At 39.4% G+C, this 21,362-nt stretch overlaps 1 protein-coding gene across 1 annotated transcript in view; it reads right to left on the bottom strand.

Moving 5' to 3' along the window:
- Positions 1 to 21,362, bottom strand: part of lrp5 (low density lipoprotein receptor-related protein 5) — a 45,855-nt gene that overhangs the window by 8,332 nt on the left and 16,161 nt on the right. Inside the window, exons 6-20 of the mRNA XM_005933514.3 lie at positions 18,825 to 19,021; positions 18,550 to 18,681; positions 15,268 to 15,356; positions 14,964 to 15,182; positions 14,512 to 14,600; positions 13,995 to 14,166; positions 6,335 to 6,551; positions 6,078 to 6,231; positions 4,646 to 4,781; positions 4,241 to 4,485; positions 3,344 to 3,528; positions 2,277 to 2,425; positions 1,500 to 1,677; positions 906 to 1,102; positions 483 to 688 (exon numbers count right to left, since the gene is read on the bottom strand). Of these exons, the coding sequence (XP_005933576.1) occupies positions 483 to 688; positions 906 to 1,102; positions 1,500 to 1,677; positions 2,277 to 2,425; positions 3,344 to 3,528; positions 4,241 to 4,485; positions 4,646 to 4,781; positions 6,078 to 6,231; positions 6,335 to 6,551; positions 13,995 to 14,166; positions 14,512 to 14,600; positions 14,964 to 15,182; positions 15,268 to 15,356; positions 18,550 to 18,681; positions 18,825 to 19,021 (2,565 nt within the window). The remainder of the gene's footprint in view (positions 1 to 482; positions 689 to 905; positions 1,103 to 1,499; positions 1,678 to 2,276; positions 2,426 to 3,343; positions 3,529 to 4,240; positions 4,486 to 4,645; positions 4,782 to 6,077; positions 6,232 to 6,334; positions 6,552 to 13,994; positions 14,167 to 14,511; positions 14,601 to 14,963; positions 15,183 to 15,267; positions 15,357 to 18,549; positions 18,682 to 18,824; positions 19,022 to 21,362) is intronic.

The raw sequence follows: 21,362 nt of genomic DNA, 5'->3' as shown, positions 1-21,362 counted from the left end.
CATTCATTGTATTATGAAGCACTTTGTGATTTTCATCTGTGAAAAGCGCTACATAAATACATTTTACTTACTTACTTACTCCATTTACATGGTGGAGTCTATTACATAGATATGATTAAAACCACTGAAGGACCGTTGACACCCACAGCATGCTCTACTCGCTGTAATAAATTATTATGGTCAACAGTACTGAACGCTGCCCTGAGGTTTATAGCAGGACAAGCACAGATGTACTGTGATGAGCTCTGAAACCTGACGGAAGCTCTTCAAATAAACTCTTTCTCTACAGATGATTAGTTAGCTCCTTTACAACCACTCTTTCAATCATTTATGAGATAAAAACAATATTGGAGATTAGCTTATAATTAGTGAAGATAACTGTCAAGTGATGGCTTTTAAGTAATGGTTTAACCTCTGCAAGCTAGAACCATCAATCTTTCCAACTGAGCTTAGTAGAGTCACTGTCACAAAAATGAGCTTACCCTTTCTCAGCATTGACCACAATGGCCCTTGGCTTGTCTGTGTCATCCTTGATGACCACGCCCACAGTGTGACCATCCATCCTCTTGACGTTGATGGTGTTGGTTGTCTCACAGGTCCAGTAGATGTTCCGACTATAGGCATCCAGGCTCAGGTCATGAAGCTGGTTGTCCACTGGTTGAGCAGTGCTGCTCACTATCATTGACGACTGAAAACAAACACAGTAAGGTCATAAGGTCAACATTTGACCTGTTCTGACATTCACTTTGAGTCACATGAAGCATGAAAATAATATAATAAAAAGGTCTTAATCATGATCCTATTCTAATTTCTAAGTCAATGTTTATTTATCCTTTTTTCCACAAAAACACCCAATGGTGTCAAATGCTGTGAGTATGTGTTTTAAGAGGGTGATGTGGATGTACCATGGCCCCATCATCTCTGGCTCTGCGTATATTCTGTCGCCCATCGAGCCAGTAAACCAGTCGTTCCACCGGGTCATAGCTGACAGCTCGAACATTTCTCATTACATGGATAGGAAGGATGATGTCGGGACTCTGCTCTCCTAAAACCATTCTGCTGATACTAGCCTTTTGACTGAAGAGCAGGAAACTTGAAGGAGCTGTAGACAGAGAAACAACAGAGAGGGGTGTGGGATTTACAGGGTGAACAAATGTAGAGAAAGGGTGTGCCTGGTGAAAAGACTCCATGTTCTCTCTGGCAAAAGAAAGCCAAAGTTTTCTCACACTCACGCACACACACACACTAGAGGAGCTACACTCATGGGAAACAACTAAAGTATGTTGGCTTTCACAGTCTTTCTGTTGGCTGTTGAGAAAGAAGGTTTATCGTTTTACTTTCAGTCATTTCTGTTCCATTTGTCCTAACTGTAGACGCATAGTCGTATAACACCAGCAACTATTTTAATGATCATATTTTTCATTGACACTCTGTTCAAGCCACTAGCCTGCACTCTCTCTTATTTGTGTATATGTGTGATTCCCATCAGCTGTACTTACAGCTACAGTTTCGTCCATCTGGGTTCAAGGTGTAGTGGGAGGCACACCGGCACTGGGCACCAGCAGGAGTGGCCAGGCAGAGGTGGGCACAGTTGCCGTTGTTGTGTGTGCACTCATTAGTGCCATCCTGGCGAGAAGAGTGGAAGACCAGGATGTCTAGCATCAGCTCAAGCTGGCCCTGAGGAAACAGTGTGTTAAAGCTCAGCAGTTTCAGATGGAATATGAAAGGACCAACAACAAGTTAGCAGTGCCAAAAAACAAATACACTAGTTAAATGCACAACAGTAAAAATGAGATTACATTTCCTTATTAGGAATACAAAAAAATGTTATGGTCTTAAAATGAGCCGTGTCCAAGTATATGCAGGCCATTTGGGGAAAAAACAAAACAACTGAGCACAAATTAGCAATCCAGTTGTTAAACATATGATTGAAACTTGGTATAATGTGGGAAAATATTTAAAAGAAATAGAAAGTATCTAGTGAGAAGATTTTAAAGTACAAACATGGAATAGAACAGAATAGAATATAATAGAACAGCTCTAAACATGAGGTTATTTGAGAAGGCTTGTGGATGTGGAAAGTGGACTGGCTTAGTTTGATGTAAACTGTGGCTTTGAATAAATGGGTCAGAGTGTTGTTTAGTTTCTTTTCATTCCAGTTGTTTGGTTCTTGTCTGTTTGTGTTGTCTTGTTTGTGTTGTCTTGGTTACATAATAAATTGTTATATTAATGTAAAAAATGAACACATTGTTTAGATAATTAAAGTGGTTTCATACCTGCAGCACCACAGTACGGTTGTATCCGCTGCGTTTGTCTGCACGTTCAATGCTACGCAGGTTAAAATCAGTCCAATAGATAAAATCGCGGTACTGTGTGAGACCAAAGGGATGAGGGAGGTCGTCTACTATGATCTCTCTCTGAAGGCCTGCAGAAGATATTGAATTGGGACAACACAGGAAAACTCATAAAAGCCCTAAAATCAATACTTTTTTCTTTTTGCTGTACGAATTTCTTGTGTAAATTTACCAAGCAGCCATATGGATTAGACAGGAAAAAACTAACAGACTATAAGACAAATTCTTTAGTTTGCAATGTGCCTAAGGGAATTACATACATATAATTGTATGTATGTATCAGTATATTGGTATTACACTCTCCACTGGCCCTGAAGATGAAGTGAAACGTTCTGTGCATATACAAAAGCATTTTACTCTGTGCAATATCCCACAAAGTCTGTAGCAGCCACTGGAATTCAGTGGCTGCCAACCAAAAAAAAATTGTCTAGAAAAAGCTAGTGATTAATCTTTTGCTTTTAAAATTACTAACACATAAACAATTGTAAAGTTGTGTCCAGCAGGCTCTAAAAATACAATTCTGAATATGAGGAGGAAAACTAATTGATGAGTTGACCCATTCAACAAGTATTGGAAAATATGGTCATTTTCTTAATTCCTGGTCACTCCACAGTTCTGCCACTTTCGCCTTCTGTCTTTGCAAGTTTTCTAGTGAAGCACTGCCAAGTGTTTAGGACGAAACCCACACAGGCACAGTGCAAACATGCAAACTACACATAAAAAGGCCTTAGGTAACACTGATATTTAAACAAGGCATTTTCTTGGCAACTGTGCTACTTTGCTAGTTTCCCCCTGGTCTGCCCCACCCTCAACAGTTTCTTTTGTTGTACTCGTGTTCCTACTAGATCGTCTATCTAACTTTATGGACTGGTTTTGGGACTTTGCTTGCCTCATTGCTGCTACAGTGTATTTTTGCTGACTATTGAAAGTTTAAGTCCTCTTTCCCATGAATCATTACCATGGTAAGTTCTTGGTGTGTGTTTTCAAACCTTGCATGTTGGTGCTTTCAATCATGCATGTGTCTAGGTCAGTCCAGTAGAGACGATGGTCTACATAGTCAATGGTCAGTCCATTGGCACGGCCCACTTTATCCACCAAGGTTGTGATGGTGCTGCCATCCATGTAGGCTCTGGCTATGCGTGGCCGACCTCCCCACTCTGTCCAGTACATGTAGCTGCAGACAGAAAGAACTCTTATGCCTTGTGATACACATGACCAAGGTAATCACATCTGAACGTAAAAGGATGTAAAAGGTTTTGGTGGTTTTATTAAAATCTGTTTCTTTTTGTTTTTTGGGTACATTATTTATCTAACTGGCTAATCTAATCCAAACAGGGAACACGCTTCCACTTTAAGAAGACAACTTTGTTTTTCCTGTTATCAATATTTGATCATGGAATGACATCAGCTGGCTCCAGGCAAGTGTGTTGAAAGGTCTGGCCCATGACAGCATGAAGACATCACCAAGTGTGTAGCAACTTGGCATGCTGACACACGTACTTAACAATCAAACAGAAAGACTCACACAGGCACATCAGTATGTTTTGGGGTGATCTGCATACAATGTAATAATGCAAGGTTTGTTAATAAACAGGTTTAACAGCACCATCCCTCACAAACTGAAGGTAACTGAGGAGAAGGCAGTGGCATGCAAATGTTGTTTTATTTGACTGTCCATTTGTTTGATGACATACATTCGTCTCACACACATATTCATTAATAAAATGTAGAAAATCAAATGACAGACTTTTCTGCAGATTGTATAGATAGATAGGCCACAGGCACCTGGTAACACCCCTGTACTATGAAATAGTGGAGGAATTTTTATATCCACAGCAGTGAACTGGGCCAATATATCAGGTATTTTTAAAACTGTGTGGTCTTACCCATTGGCTGGGTCCAGTGCTAGTGATCGTGGGTTGTCCAATGATCGAGGATTGTCAAGATCCTTACAGACCAGAACCTGTCGATACTGGCCATCCAACCGGGCCACTTCAATGCGGTTAGTGCCGGTATCTGCCCAGTAAATGTTGTGACCCATCCAGTCAACTGCCATGCCTTCTGGGTAGTCCAGCCCAAACTCTATAATGTGTTCTACAGAGCTGCCATTCATGTAGGCTCTGCTGATTGTCTGGCAGGAAAACGAGCGGAGAGCAAAGTAAGAGATAGACAACAGGAAAGAAAAAGAGCAAATTCTCCTTTAACTGATAGAAGTGAAGAATTCCCAGCTTCTCTTAATCTGATGCAAAAAAAAACCTAACACATCAGGACATTTCTGTTGCAAAACATACCTTTGCCTGTATGTCTGTCCAATATATTCTTCTTTCATAGACGTAAACATCAAGAGCAGAGGCCTCTTTAACTCCTGTCACAGGAATGACCACATCATTGCTGTTGGTGCCTAAAGAAATACTCCTGATGTTGTCCCTGAGGAGAAAACAACACAAAAGAATCCCTAAAATTCCCGTGCAAGTTACATTCTCACCTTCAAGGCTGATGGTGAAACAAGCCCGAGGTCAAAGTCTTCCAAGATCAAGTCAAGTCCAAGGTGACAAAAGTTAAAAATCAAACAACGAAAGAATGAAACAAAATAAAACTTCAAACTTATGTCCTACTGTTGTTCAAGGTGCACTACAACAGTATGAAACTCCTATTTCTCAGGTTTGTGACATTTGTGACATTTACAAAAACACGAGATAATAAAATGCGAGAGTATAAATGTGGGGTGCATTTAGACAATTATAGAACCTGGTAAGGACCAGATGATTTTTTTTATTGTGCCCTGATACATAAAAAATTAGTACTCAGTATTGTGTTCACCGTCTCTAATGGCAAGTAGTTGTGGATGGAGCGCTCACATCAGGCCACCAAACAGTCCACTACCATTTGATACAGCGAAACGTCCTCCCCACTGATGCATGCATGTTGTGATAGCTGCTCTAGCCTCACTGTGTTAGAGCCATTTGTTAATACTAAAACTATAAAAAGTAAGAGGTTACAGTTGGACAGTGCTTAACAGTGTAGGAAAAGATGAAAGAAATTTGACGGCTGCAATACAGCAAATCTTCAGAACCCCCCAGCAAAAAAACCTTATGACACTTCAGGGGGAAAAAGAAAAAAATCAGCTGAATTTGTTTGAAACCAAATACTGTAGCATGAGGTCTGCACAGACTGCCAAGAAGTAGCCACTTTAGTCCTCCTTCAGATGGCGCATTCAGGCACACTACTGAGTGTGGTTCACCCTCATTTTGAAAGCACTCGCATTCCAAGACACAGTGAAGTTAGACGTATAAAAACAGAACAAAACAGATCTGAAGCATTAAAATAAACTGCATCCATTGTGTAGACAGCTGGATTGATTTAAACTGACGTGTATCTCTTCCTTCAAATACAGAAAAGAATGAAAAATGCAGCTGTTATAAGCTTGTATAATCAGAATTACTGACACAGATTGACACACAGCAAAGTCAAAGCACCTACTAGACTAAATCATGTCTGAGATAGCAGACACTTTCTCAGGACTGAAGCCTAAACCCAAACTGAAGTACTACAGTCAGGTAAGGAGAATACTAATCCCCTATGCCATTCATGTTTGTGAGCTTTTCCTGTTTTTTTTGTCATTTGTTTTTGACATAATAATAACAGAATGACTGTAATATGCACCAGTTACAGATAACAAGAGCAGCAGGGCATTTCATGCTATTGATTGAAAGGCGGACAGACCTATTAGTGAAGAGCAGGAAGGCTTCGGGCACCACACAGGTCTGGAGGTCTGAGAGGAGCTCCATCCCCATTGGACAGGCACAGCTGACAGCCTGCTGACGCCAGAAACACAGATGGCTACATCCACCATTATCACCAGCACATCCATTTGTACCTAAAAGAAAAAAAAGTTTTTTTATATGCCATTTGATTTTTTTTTTCTAAGTTCCACTTTGTTGCTGCATGTACAGAACTCAGAGGAAAATAAGCTTACTCACCAAAGGTCTCTGTCACTTTAGTTGCCTTCAGCCCCATTAAATCTGGCAGCTGATCGATAATGATCTCTCGTACAGCTGTGGTTTTGTGGACCCTCTCAATGCTCCGTCTCTGCCAGTCAGTCCAGTAGATATAATCCCCCAATAGAGTAAAACCAAAGATATGAGGCAGCTTGTCCTCTAGTAGAGTCTGTCTGTTACTACCATCCACACTGATCACCTGAAACAGAAATGATGATCGGAAAAAAGCGCAGATTAAAAGCTCAGCTTCTTTAATCCATCATTACAGTTGTCATCATCCTAACCTATAGTTAGTTTTTATAGATTAAAGGTGAAAATATAGTCTATGTCCATGTTTTAACTAAATGTAAAACACACAAATGATATAGATTAAAGAATTTGGTCCATATAAAACCATCAACCATTCACCAAAGTGTTGCCAAGCAGAATAATTAGTTAAAGAGGTTTGAAGAGTGGGATTTGAGTTTGACGCATGTTGTAGCAGCCAAAGAAAACACTGCTGGCAAGGTGAAACCCTTCCTGCTCCTAACAATATGGTGACACGTCACGTGTGTGTGTGTGTGTGTGTGTGTGTTTCTATAAGCAGAAATTGAGAGCTACAATTGACAAGGCTGCAATTAGAACTTGTGTCCAACCCTCCTCCTCACCGCCTGTGCTATTACTGGACTGGCCTCAACTGAAATAGACACGGGGTTTTATTTTAGACACTACAGTCATTTGCAGTCTACATGAAGGTTTGCGAGCGTGTGTGTGCATGTGTGTCTGGTCACATGTTAACTACAAGGTCTCTAATGTGCCATGGTAGACATTTTGCAAACTATGAGCATGGTGGACAGATATATTAAAAATGAGTGCTGGGAAGCGGTTTAGCATAGTAGAGTAAAGCCTGGAGCTGGGGAGGGATCTACCGTTTTCAATATAACAGAAGAGATTATAATAGGCTATTGTTATTGCCAAGTTGTAGCACAAAGAAAATGATCTATGTTGAGACTGAAGGCCAGCTTATGAAAGGTAACTGCTGTTCTGGTATGTACTTTCTTACTACAGCCTAGGCCACACAGTATTAAGTACTGGGGAGTACATGACCGTGTTCACACTTCCGTTTACACTAAGCATTTGTTTTCACAACAAAATCCAGTATAACAGAGGAACATACTGCACTTTCTAATTAATTACAAGCAAGCAAAAAGTCTACAGTTCACTGGTTTCTAAATGGGGTCCAGGTATGCTGTGGGATTTTGGAACAACCGTACATTATTGCAACATACAGCTGCACAAAACTTTGGGAATGATTTATTAATTCACATTTCCCCTAACTAACCACCAGTGCAGATCACCAACCACCAGTCTAATGCCTTTAACTGGACCAGTGATGCTTACAAGCTCGCAGGCTAGATTAGAGTAAGTCCATGGCCTAAAGGCTGGTTGGCGACGCCCAAACAATCTATGGTTGCCAGGAAAAAGAGTGTATTCCCTGAAAGGTTGGTTGATCGCTTTCCCAAGTAGTAAACTTCAGTTTAATTCGGTTTTTTATACAGCGTCAAATAACAACAAAGTCGCCTTGAGGCACTTTCTATTCCAACAGACCAAAATTTTACTGTGAAGGTTAACGTTCTCTGTGTACAGTTTGGATAGCACTTGCACAGTTTCTGCACATATTGGCTAAAGTAACATCAGACACCTAACAAGAAAACACTTTAAACAGAAACTTTTTTTGTTTAAAAGTGTGTTGCATCTCAACTGGAGGCAGCAAGACTGTGTTGATTTGTGCGAACATGCATAATAAGGCAGTGGAAGCAAAGTATTTACTACAGGACCACTGACATTCTTGCAAAATAATTGCTAGGTTGTGCTTGATCAAGACGAAGCTGAGAGGCTGTCAAAAACGTATGCGTTGTCAGCTCACACAGGAACACATCTGGGGGCTGATATATGTGCAGGTGTACCCTTTGGTGTACCTTCAGCTCAAGTTTAAAAATCTCTGGCTGAAATGACACTAACATGATCATTTTACTGTTCATCATTGGATTAGCCATCAATAATTCTTATTTCACATCAATAATTCAACATTTGTCAGACTCCAAACTGAAGGAGTACAGACTATATGATACATTGACTGAAAAACTTGCTACAAATTTGAATTAAATTTAGTCGTCAGTATTACCTTTCAGCTCCTGCTTTTATATATATTTCGAACACAAGAAAAAAGCAGAAGTAGAATGAGTGTTTTGCTGTGACAGGCATCTGTTTAATGAATACTCATTTAAATATCCATTCACAGGCCGAGGGGGTGAGCAAACAGAAATAAATAGAACATTCACTTTAATGGGCCTCTGATCCAAGGCAGGCTCCTAACCCCTCCACAAAAAAACCTATTCATTTATCACTGTGAAACAATTAGACATGGACATCCCAGTGAAAAGATGGCAGAGAGACTCCCTTTATCTCCTCTCTCGTCCTCTCTTACTCACTCTTTCTTTCCACTGACTTTTTCAGGAAGAATTATGCACTGGGAATGTGATTTTTTTTCTCATCTTTTTCATTTTGGGTGTGAGAATGTCGCTTTTCTTGATGGACGTCCGGGGGGGATGGGAAGAGGGGGCAAAAGAAAGCTAGCGGAAAAGTAACAAGGTCTCATCAAGCACACAGTGAGACATCAGAGCATCGGATGGTTCACAGACGCTCACACGTGGATTTTCTCTGATAAACATAAAGACAGACCCAGGATGAATAGAATCTACACAAAAAACCAAAGAAGCCACAAAGCTTATACCAATCACAAACCACACCACAAAAGCTTTGACACAAGCAGTGTTTTCCATAGGCAAAAAAAACTACCAATGCATTCACTGTAAATGTCTGGTCCAACATTGATGCTGATGTGAAAAAAAAAACTGCCAGGAAAACAGAAGCACTAAAGGAAAAAGCAAGAGTGATTTTAACGACTTCCTTACATGTGTCATCAGCACTTCTGTGACTGGTTAGTTTCCCTGAGCGCACTTGATCGTAATTAATTAATTAATTAATTTGCACTTGCGTTCACATAAAATAATGATTGTCTAATGTTTTCTGATTGGTATGATCTGATTTTTTCCCCCAACATAGTAGAAATGAGCACATTTGACTTCACTCTAGTTTTAAGCCTTAATTTCTTTAGTCTGGTAAAGTAATCTTTACTTATACGATCCGTATACTGTCTTATTCCAAAGCTTTTCATTCCAACTTTTGGCATATATCTAGCTATTAGAAGTTCCACTACACTGAACTACACACATGAGAAAACCAGATTATAAAGACTTTGACAGGAATACATAAGAATATTTATCAGTCAGATGTTCAATATGATGCCCTCACTGGAAAGCGTGATGTACCATGTCTCTATCTATTCTAACACTTTATGCACACATCTGGGGGGGAAACAACTACAACAACATGTTAGACCTGTTGCACACCAGCAGATGGGAGGCATACAGAAATTCCACAAAGGCTAAAAATTTGCTTTAATTTGTCACTCATCGGGAAATATATAGACTGCTGATAGATCTATCCTATCCATTTTGGCATTCCCCCTATAAAGTTTTCCTGTTGCTTAGTCTATAGCCAGTCCATTTGGCCAGCCCAGAGAGATTTGGCACATATACAGCAGGTTAAATAAGTACTGACCATGTCAACAATTTTCTAAGTAAATATATTTCTAAAGGTGCTACTGACATTACTTTTCACCAGATGTTGGTTACAACCCAATCCACACATGCAAAGAAACCAAACCATAGATGTCCATAAATTAAGTTGTTTGTAATAATGAAAAAATGACTCAGGGAAAAGTATTGAACACATGAAGAAACAAAGGTGCAAAAAAGCAGAGAACGTCATGACACCAGCTGAAATCCATCAGTAATTAGAAATCCTGCCATTTGTGCAAATTAATATCAGCTGGTTCAGTCCCAACTAATGGCCTGTAAAAATGTGTCATGTGTGTCACACAAGAAACACAACCTTATTGTTGCAAAACATACAGATGGCACTTGACACACAAGAATTTCTGAAGGTTACAGTGAGCACTGCTGGGGCCAAAATCAGAAAGTGGAAAGATCATTTTACCACAAACCGATCACGACCAGGTTCTCCGACAGAGCAGTGAAAAAAATTACGAGAAGCTATCCAAGAGCCAAGGAGCACTTGTAGAGAGCTACAGAATGACCTGGAATCAGCAAGTACAATTGTTTCAGAGAAAACAATAAGTAATGCACTCAAGAGCCATGGCCTATATGCACGCTCACCATCCAAGAATCCAAAGCATGTTGCATCATGTTTAAAGTTTGCAGACAACATTTAGACAAGCCTGTGAAATACTGGGAGAAGTTTGGTCAGATGAGACCAAAACTGAACTCTTTGGATGCCATAAAACACACCGTGTTTGGAGGTCAAAGGTCAAAAGGCACTGCACGTCACCCCAAAACCACCACATCAACAGTGAAGTTTGGAGGTGGGAACATCATGGTGCGGGGCTGTTTAGGCTGTGCGGAGGCGTTCTAAAGCTGTCATCACCAACAAAGCCTTTTGTACGGTGTTTAAATAAATTTCATTAAGTGTGTTGAATAATTTTTCCCTGTGTCATTTCTCATCATTACACATAATTTATCATTTGATTTCTTTGCATGTATGGATTGGATGGATTGCGATCAACATCTGCTGAGAATTTCATGTCAGTAGCGCTTTTACAAATATATCGACTTAGAAAATTGGTGACGTGTTCAATCCTTCTTTGACCGGCTGTAACACCCCTGACATTCTCTCATTCTATACAGCATGAAGCAGTGACACTAGACTACACTAAAAAAAACGCGCAGGGCCTTAAGCAGGGGAAATTCCACTATATACACCTCCCCATTTTCTGAGTCCCACATCATTCACTCACACACACAAAAAAAAACACAGGCACACATATCCACAAGTAGTAACCATATGGCTCAACAGAGTGGCTGAATGGCGCTACGCACAGTCAATCTGCATAATCACAACAAAGCAGCCGTTTTATGCATGTGTGCTGAGAAAGCAACACATCAGTCAACGCTTTCTCACATGAACACATGCTCGTTTCAAAAGGAGGGGGCCAGCGCGGTAACTTCAGAGGGGTTTTTTCCACAAAGAAGGAGGCGAAGGGGGAGTCAGATTTCTTCAACAAAAAGAGTTGAAAACACTAAGACAGAGGAGGGGCATGGGTGGGGGTGGGGGCAAAGAAGAGAAGCAAAGAGAGGGAACCTGAGGGAGTGAGAGCATTCCTCCAGTGTTCTTAGAGAAGTTCTTCACTTAGCCGAGGCCTTTTGTCGTTCTCTCTTTTAGAAGCTAAAAGGCTATGTGCTGTTAGGCTTTCAGCTGTTTGGTAGGCTTGCTACAACCGCTAACAGTTATGTTTCCAACACTTCAGAGGAGCTTACATGCTATGATATTAATCTCCTGAAAAGCAGACCTACTATTCAACCCTCTTGTGGTCATCACACTAAAATTTGCTGGTTGCATTATGGGGACTTGATTCTTGCTCCACAGTTTAGAAACACTTTTTATCTTTTCACAACAGGAGTACATATACACACACATGCCTGAGGTACAATCCATAATCAGTTAAAACAGTTAAAGTGTAAAAGAATGGTGAAACCTTTAACCTCCTAGGACCTGGCGTCCACATATGTGGACATCACATTTTGGATTATTTAGACTAAAATACTCAATTTTGCTCTACATGGGCCTGATATCACTTACGAGGACATTATACTGCTACTGTTCTATCAAACTTTTAAACAAATATCCTCATATGCGGCTCTTATTTTTCTTAAAAACAAAAATAAGGTTAAAAGAAAAATCTGGTAATTCTTTGTTTTTACATTCATCGGGCCCCAATATACCCAAATATCAAAGAGAAATTAAAAAATTAATTTCTCTTTGGTCAGATCATTTAAAATGATCTGACCAGCTTTTCCACCCATCCATCGAAACCATTTTCTGCTGTTAAGAATCCAGAGGGTATAATAATAATGGATTGCAGTAATATAGCGCTTTTCAAGACCCTCAAAGCGATTAACAATTCCACTATTCATTCACACACTGGTGAAGGCAAGCTACAATTGTAGCCACAGCTGCCCTGGGGCAGACTGACAGAAGCAAGGCTGCCATATCGCGCCATCGGCCCCTCTGGCCAACACCAGTAAGTGAAGTGTCTTGCCCAAGGACAGAACAACCGAGACTGTCCGAGCTGGGGCTCAAACCGGCAACCTTCCGATCATTAGGCGAACTGCCGACTCTTGAGCCACGATCGTTACGATCACTGCATTGGCAGAAAGCATCACCCCAAGTGATGGTCCCCACATTCTGCTTCCAGTACAAAACCTGTGTCAGCTACTTGTCGTCCAATTTGGTTTGGCATTTGGTTTTGAGGTATTGTATCAGACCAGTGAATAAGCAATTGATAGAGAAATTAAATTAATGACCAATTTACTGCAAAATACAAATATTTTCTACCTGCTCTGCAACACTAAGAATGTCCCCATCTAATCTGAAATGCTCTGCCTTGGCACCAGTTCTCTATCTCTGGTGAAAACTCACTCAGGTACGACAAACCAAACTGGAAACAGGTGGCAGGTGAAAATCTAAATTAATTAAAAGAGGGAGTGTCTCTTCCTGTTTTTTTAATTAGTGAATGGTCTTAGTTCAGAAGCATATTTTATCAGTCCTGAATATTTTGTGAACTGTGTAAAAAGGTAATGGTAATAATGGTGGAGCATCTAATAATGTCCAGATTCTCCCATGGGTATTCAAAATGACTGAAGGACTTCATATGAGTCACATCATTTTCACAGCATTCAGCGAAATACAGCATACAACAAAGAACTAAGGAACTCCTCGTGCCCATGGATGTTTGCATGGTTAATCTGGAGGATACCAGAGGGACACTAAAGGGGCTGCTAAGGCTTAGGAGTACTGTATTAATATGTACAAGTTAAAAAAGTACTATATAAATACCAGTATATAAGTATACAAGTACCAGTCCATTCATCTGAGCCTCAGCCATCGCAATGGCCACGTGTGTTAGGTTAACTGCTGATTTCAAATTGGTTATGGGTGTGAATGCAGGTAGATAAAGCATTAAATTACATAGTCTAATGTACTGTATGAAATTGTGTGAAAAATATGTGTGACCAGTGTAAGTGGTCAATAAGACCTAATTTCTTTAATTTCCTTCTTGTACATTCAGATAAAACTGAGGTTATTATACTTGGCTCTAGAAATCTTGGAAACATGACGTCCAACCAGATACTTACTCTGGATGGCAATGCCTCCAGTGACACTATGAGGAATCTTGGAACTGGATATGTTCTTCAAAGTGCATATTAAAAAAATATGTAGGACTGCTTTGTTACACTGTTATATTTCTTGTTTGATTGTTGGGGTTTTCTCTGTATTGTTGGAGTCTTTACCTTACAAAATACAGCACCTTGAGGTGACTGTTGTCGTGATTTTGGCACTATATAAAAAACTGAACTGAATTGAAATTAAACTGACAAGGAGTAGAACAGAAATTCTGTAAAGGCTAGAAATTTTACTTTCATTTGACACTCTTCTGGAAAAAGACAACTGTTGAACGTACCTCTATCTTATCCGTTTTGGCATCTCCCCAGTAAAGTTTTCCTGCTGTATAGTCTATAGCCAGTCCATTGGGCCAGCCCAGAGAGCTATTGACCAAGACCAGCCGGGCTGTTCCATCCAGATTGGCTCGCTCAATCTTCGGATGCTCACCCCAGTCAGTCCAGTACATGTAACTGTAATAAACAAGAGACAAAAAAACATTTTAGTTCCACTGACAGGAGAATATTAGATTAGGCAGGTATTCTTTTTGAAGCTTGCAAAAGAAATTTCACATTCCTCACGGTAGACAATTATTTGTAAAATCTAATGTTATGATATAAAACAGTTTTTTTCTTTCTTTCTTTGTTAGGCCATATGCTTTTTTCAACATCAAAATCAATATTTCCCAACTTGGAACACTTGGGACTGCATTTGCATGTTATAAACTCTCATGAATTTGGATTAATATATGGATAAGACGACTTTTGTATGTCGGATGACAGCTGTGTTCAGGTGGGAGAGCCAACTGAAGTACTCACCCATTAACAGGGTCCAGAACAATGGCTCTGGGTTCTTCCAAGTTCTCAGAAATCAAAATTTTCCGAGAGGTTCCATTTAGCCTGGTAACCTGCAACACCACATAACATTCCAATGTAAAAATGTAACACAACAATGCAACATATTTTTTAGATTTATTCAAACGGTTTGTTTGCATATATGTTTAAAATTTCATAGTCCTTTCTTTTTGAGTAATAATCACCAGAAGCTGTCTTGTCAATTGCACAGGCATAAACTTCAAAAGTCTGATTGGTAATCGGTTCACACAGATCCAAAAGTATGCAGACAGGCATTACAAGTGACCCAGTTAGACTTTTGTGTTCAATTCTTTTTAATATAAACCATGCAGCCTAAGAGTAAACTGTACTTAGAGTTTTACATAGTGAATTTTGAAAAATCTAATAAAATCTCTAATGTAACAAATCAGATATACCTCAATCCGATCAGTGCCAGTGTCAGTCCAGTACAGGTTTCTGGCAACCCAATCTACAGCAATGCCATCTGGGTGGTTGATCTCCGTGGTAACCAACATCGTGGCATTACTCCCATCAATGCTGGATCGTCGAATGGCCCGAACCTCATCATCCGTCCAATAGACATAACCTTCAACTGGGTCATAATCTATAGCTATGGCATGGCGAATGTTATCAACCTGCATAATTAGAGGAATAGCAATGACCCTCAGGAACCCTAGCTCAGGTAATTCAGGAGCAGTCAATCTTCCTATGTCTTTTTACCTGCAGTACTATGTCTGTGAAATCTGGCAGGTCCAGTGAGATCCTCCTAAGGTCCGTCCGTCGAGCCAGCAACAGAACTTGCTCTGCTCCTAAACAAGACCGACAGTTATTAATAAGTAATTAGTCATTTATTATTACATGATAGAAATAATGCAATGTGTTCTATATACTATAAGCACTCCATCTACTTCATATCCACGGCTAATCTAGAATCCTCAATTAACCTAACATGTATGTCTTTGGACTGTGTGAGGAAGCTGAACCTGAAATAAACGGCGTACCTGAAGTAAACCCATGCAACCATAGGGAGAAAATGCAAACGGCATAAAAAAGTCCCAGCCAGGGTTCAAACCCAAAACATTCTTGCATGTCGCCCATGCACAAGGACAAAGCAGCACAATGGCAAAAATCCCAGTTCAAGTCATTTGTGTAGCATGTTATGTAATGCCTTCTAACTTGGACACTACACACTGTTTCATTGAAAACTACCACAATAACCCCTGACATCAAATACGATGACTCTTGAAGGAAATTGATACCAGAATTTTGCTTTTTATAAATGGATTCAAAGAACTTTTAAAATTCAACTCCTACCCCCCAATCCAAAAATACCCATCAGACATTTCTGTCCTATCTGGAAAATCTAACATTTTCCAAAGCCTCCGTTATTTAAACATTTATATCAAGAAGCCATCCAACAAACCAACAAAAGTTGGAGTATTTGGTATCTGGGTTGGAGCCAAAGCCCACAGCCCAATATAAATCTGTCTGTTGTCAAAAAAGATTTCAAGCCTGAGCCAAGCTTGCACTATTATCAGTTTTCTTGCCTCCTCCTTACTCCAACCAGTCTGGAAACAAAGGGCTCTGCTATCCTGGGGGATTCTCCACTGTGCTTGGCTGTTGATTGATTTAACAGGAGCCAAACTCACCTCATGGGAGACAATTAACTATTTTTCTTTGTGTCTTACACGTCTGATTCTGAGGTGCTCGGATTATAAAAAGTTAAAAGTGTTTCTTTCTATGTTTCTACTTGATTTATCTTTCAAATCAATTCACTCAAATCATAAGACAAAACAGTTACTGTACAGCACGTCTGTAAAATAAATTACAAAAGCTACAGACAATAAAGATATGTAACTGAACGTTACAAAATACACACCACGCTGAATTTTACTCTATCTGGATAAATCTCTAAGAAGTAAAATCTCATTTTCGAGGCCTCCAAATGTCAGCCTAAATGTAAGCTCATATATAACACACTTCTCCAACGTGTCAGCAAAAGCTTTAATCTGTGTTCTTTCAGCTGCACAACCAGCCAAAATCTGGCATCTCTCAGCCTTGGCACCAATCAGATTTTACAATGAGAGTTATTCATCGTTACTTAAATGTCTGAGGCAAGGCGGGATAAATAAAGGAAGAGAATGAAGAGAAAAGAGGGACAGCATCTGTGATTCCACTCTTCTCTTGACTGCATTTTGAGACACTTAAAGACCCCTAACAAACAGTCTTACACACACACACACACACACACACACACACACACACACTCTACAGGCAGCGCAATAACAAACGCCTTCAATTTAACCAGCCAAGCAAAACAAATTAGAAGCACACACAAAAACACAAAGACACACACACACACCCACAGACACACAAACTGCAGCCTGACACAATAGGGCATTGTTGTTTTTATTGTCAACAGTGGCTAAGTGATTGGTTGGCATGCTTCATTCAAATTTAATACATTCCCATAACACAGCCTAACAGACACAGAAAACTCTAATACAGTGTTGTGCTATTATAGAATAAAGCTCTATTGTTTTAGCCTCATGGGAATCAGCATGGTGGCCGGTCAGCTAACTGTTAAACTACAGGGTTCATTTTACTGGTCATTTTACTTGTTTTCTAGCTGATGCTCCCCACTCTGCATCACTTTTCACACACCAAACGCAGTGGTAAATGGGGTCGGCAAGAGTACACACTAATTATTCTAGGAAACTACAAATAGAACTGGGTTACTATAGACTGAATATGATTAGCACAGATATGAAGATGTAATTAATGATTATATAATTTATACTCACTATATATTAATTGCGGTAACATATTCAAAACAATCACGCATTTATTAAAGAAGTCATTTGTTGTTGTCCACTCAGTAAAATTTCATGGTGTTGCTGATCATGGCATTAAGCTTTTATTTAAACGGTTTGCTAGCATTGCTACCATTCTCTGAGCTTTTTACTACATTTCGCAGACTTACAGACAGCTTGCTATGCCACAGATTCTGATTAACTTTATTTTTTATAACTTTTATCTAGAACTTCATTAATATGACATTACTGCTCCACATATGCTAATTTCTCATGAGCAACATTTAAACCCTTTTTAGGCAATAACTTACTCATGTACCTGAAATACCAGAAAAGTCCACAGTTATTATGTTACAGAACACAATACATCATTTTTCAGTTCAATGGAATTAATTTTATTTATATATTTATATATTTTGTCTACTCTCTCCAGTAGTTTGTGTTTTGTCCTTAGCTCTCTATGCTTTAATTTTTTCCCTCTTCTCTTTCCCCTCTGAGCCTGGCTCTGCCAAAGGTCTCTTCTTTTTAAAAGGGAATCCTTCCCCATTGGCACAATGTTCTTGCAATAGAAAACTGTTTGAGTGTTGGAGTCACAATATAATACTATATCTATCCTGAAGCAACTATTATTGATAACTACCATTGCAAAAAAAAAAAAACGACTTTATTTTTTATTTGTGCACGGCACGCATACTGAGTTTTTCACAATAAATTACTGGATTTATCTGTGCTAAACAGCTAAATGCACTTCATTCCTATATGCAGACCAACAATGGAATGGATTTTTGATTTTAAAAAATGCAGCCTACCCTACCCCCTGGTTCCCCTGTGACATGCAAACACCCCAAACAAAAATAAAGAATGCCAAAGAGCAGAGAAAATGGACAAACAGACCCAGTACAGAAACTAAACTTAAAAACTAAAACTGAAGGAATAGAGCCATTCCTTTAAAACAAATGGTAAGTAGACTAGCCCATTTCTACTCAATTTGAGCACTAAAAGCACATGCTTTTATCCGTACCTAAGCACTTTTAACTACACGTCCATTCTTTCGCTCTCTCTCTCTCTAGTGGACACATTGGGGGTAACTTGGGGTTCAGTATTTTACCCAAGGACACTTTGACACATGGACAGGAGAAGACAAGGTTTGGTTTATTCTGAGGTTATAGTAATGTAAATGGATCCATACCTGGTTTGCATGTCTTTCTGTCTGGTTTAAGCTGCACACCAGTGGGGCAGGCACAGCTATAGAAAGGCTCAACTGGAGAGAGTAAGCAGAGGTGACTGCAGCCTCCATTATCGGTACTACATGGTGTCTGGACTGCAACAAAAATACACGTTGGGGTGAGAATAAGCAGAGAGATCATTAAATAATTACCAGAAAGTAGATCAAAGTTGGCCAGAATTACTCCAGCTACAAACCTAATCTACAAACACAAATGTAAAACAGTCTGAAACACGTACTGTCTGGTTGGCGGTAGGGCTCCAGAACCTGTATGTCCATGGGAGAGTAAATCCCACTGAGGATCTCTCTGGTTTTGTCTCCACTGTGTTTGCTACAGGCGTGGATGGAACGAGTCTGCCAGTCGGTCCAGTATAATGTCTCCTCAGACAACGTTAGGGCAAAAGGATGGGTCAGGGTGCCTTCCACCACCGTCTCCCTGCAGGATGAAATGAAAGCTTATTAATTTATGTTTACTCATGTCATTAAAAACGCATTTTGAAATGCTGATACAGGGAATTAATGAATAAATATAAACAACGTGATTTATCAGGTTTTTTTGTTTGTTCTATAATGTACTTAAAAATCAACATTTGTGTTAGCATTCATGTTTGCAAATTTATCTGCACTTCCATTAACACTTTAACCGATCTTACCAGTGACTCACAGGATTATATTTCTCAAATCATATAAATGCTCAGCCAAACCATTTTCAAGACCACAGACAAGAAAAGGATTCTTAGAACTGCAAACTCTTGTGTACAAATGAAATTTTGGTTCAATGGAGGCAACGTAGGAATGAAACTGTCCTCTTTAGAACATAAATATCTAAACCACATTCAGGTACAACCTCACTCACTCTCTCCATCGTTAATATAAAAAAACTACATAAAACAAAGATTGGAGAAGTGTTTGAGGAATCACTGATAAGGAATAAATGTTTCATTTCTGAAACACAATCATGTAAAGAAAAATATAAAGAAAACACAAAGAACTGGCTGTAACCAGTCATCATTCTTAGTTACATGCCTGAGTGTGTTTGTGTGTGTGTGTTTGTGTGTGTGTGCATTAGGAAACAGGAAAAATGTAACTAACTCCAGATTTCAAAGCTTTGTCCAGCTTTTGTATGTAATTGAGGGCGTGAGCAGATATTGATTTGCAGACAAACATTATCCACTCTGATAATTACTACAAGTTCTACAGTTACTACAAGTAAAAGGCCTGTGTGACTTGGCTTGTTCTAGACAGAAACATCATCAATCCAAAGCAGTGCTGGTAAATCCTGTGACGCACAAAAATCCAGGATCTATGTTCAGGGATGGCCAGGATTTTATCAAACCAGGAAATTAAGATGAGCACTTTTTCTGTTTCTCTTAAAGAAAGTATGTCTGTTTGTCTAGTTCCTTCTCCTTGTTTTTTCCAGTCCTCATTTTCCCAGTCTCTGGTACATCTGGTCGAATTCCATTAACTATGTTTAAAAGGTCAGTAACTGGAAATCTTTTACAGATGGACTGAATGTTGGTGGGCTAACTAACTATCAGTAATATAATATAGTAACTATCAGTTATATGTGCTTTACTCTGCACTATTTGGTACATTCGTTTTTTGGATGGAAACAAAAAGAGAAAAAGAGTTAAAGAGCATATGTGGAGAAAAAAGGCCAACAGAAGGAAAAAGAAACAAAAGAAAATCCTGAGCTGTGAGCAAAATGCAGTGTGTGTGTGTGTGTGTGTGTGTGTGTGTGTGTGTGTGTGTGTTTTGACTGGGGAATGCACACCACAGCTCTGTTTGTCTTGGACTATTCCATCTATTTTTTTATTCGGTCTGTGCAGCTATTTTTCACTTCCCACCTCCATTTTTCTGTTCCCAGTGAAAACTCAAAGCGTTATTTGCTGATCGTTGATGTTTTTATTCTTGATCCTGATTAAGAATTTTGAAAAGCACGTTTTATTTCTGCCTTAATTAAAGAGATACTGTCATAATAAGTGACTGTTGACAACTGAAAGAACTATATGAAGTAAGACATCAGTAAATCTCATCTCTCTTGTACGGTGACAAATATTGTTCTCACATAAAATGTCAATAGTGCTTCAAATCAGTGCTACACTGAGCTAGGGTTTTCTATTTCCAATTCAATACTGATACCTTGGTACAAAGAATCAATAAATACCAGTGATAAGACAGACAGGGAATGTATATGTTTAAGACATCCTCAAACATTGATCTTCTAATTTTGGCAAGATACACTGAAAAAAAGATATTGGTGATGTTCATCTAATTTATTTGACTTAGCTTTCATGTCTGCTCTAAGTGAGAGTCATCATGCTGCAGCACACTGCTGTCATTAAAAGTTGCAGTACTTTCTTTGTTTCCTGCACCTCTTTATGCATTTTATGTAGATAAGACAGCTGGAAAGAAACATTAAAAATTCAGTTTATGACAATATATTACATACCATTAGCGTACTTATAGTATTTCAAACGTCCTTCTATCTTCTACCATGTACATTGTAATTTAACCCCTAATGCGTGTAGTGCATCTGTCCTGTCTGCCTCTCCTCGCCCAACAAGTTGCAGAACAAGGCCCAGGGAGGAGCAGCCGTCTGCTGCGACCTGTGAAAAGGGAGTTTTTCCTTCCTACTGCCAACAAAGTGCTATTTTCTCTGAATTCCTGCAGGGTTAGGGCATGGGGTTGAGAGATATTGGCTTGATATAACTGGGCTCCTCTCACAGCACAAGCTTGGTTTGAAACCAGTCTCCTGCAGAGGGGCTAGCTTCTAT

Source organism: Haplochromis burtoni, unplaced genomic scaffold (genome assembly GCF_018398535.1).
Source record: "Haplochromis burtoni strain Fernald_Lab_line unplaced genomic scaffold, NCSU_Asbu1 Contig_169, whole genome shotgun sequence".
NCBI classification, from domain to species: Eukaryota; Metazoa; Chordata; class Actinopteri; order Cichliformes; family Cichlidae; genus Haplochromis; species Haplochromis burtoni.
Note: the sequence above shows the minus strand (reverse complement) of the source record. Positions and strands in the feature narration are given on the sequence as shown.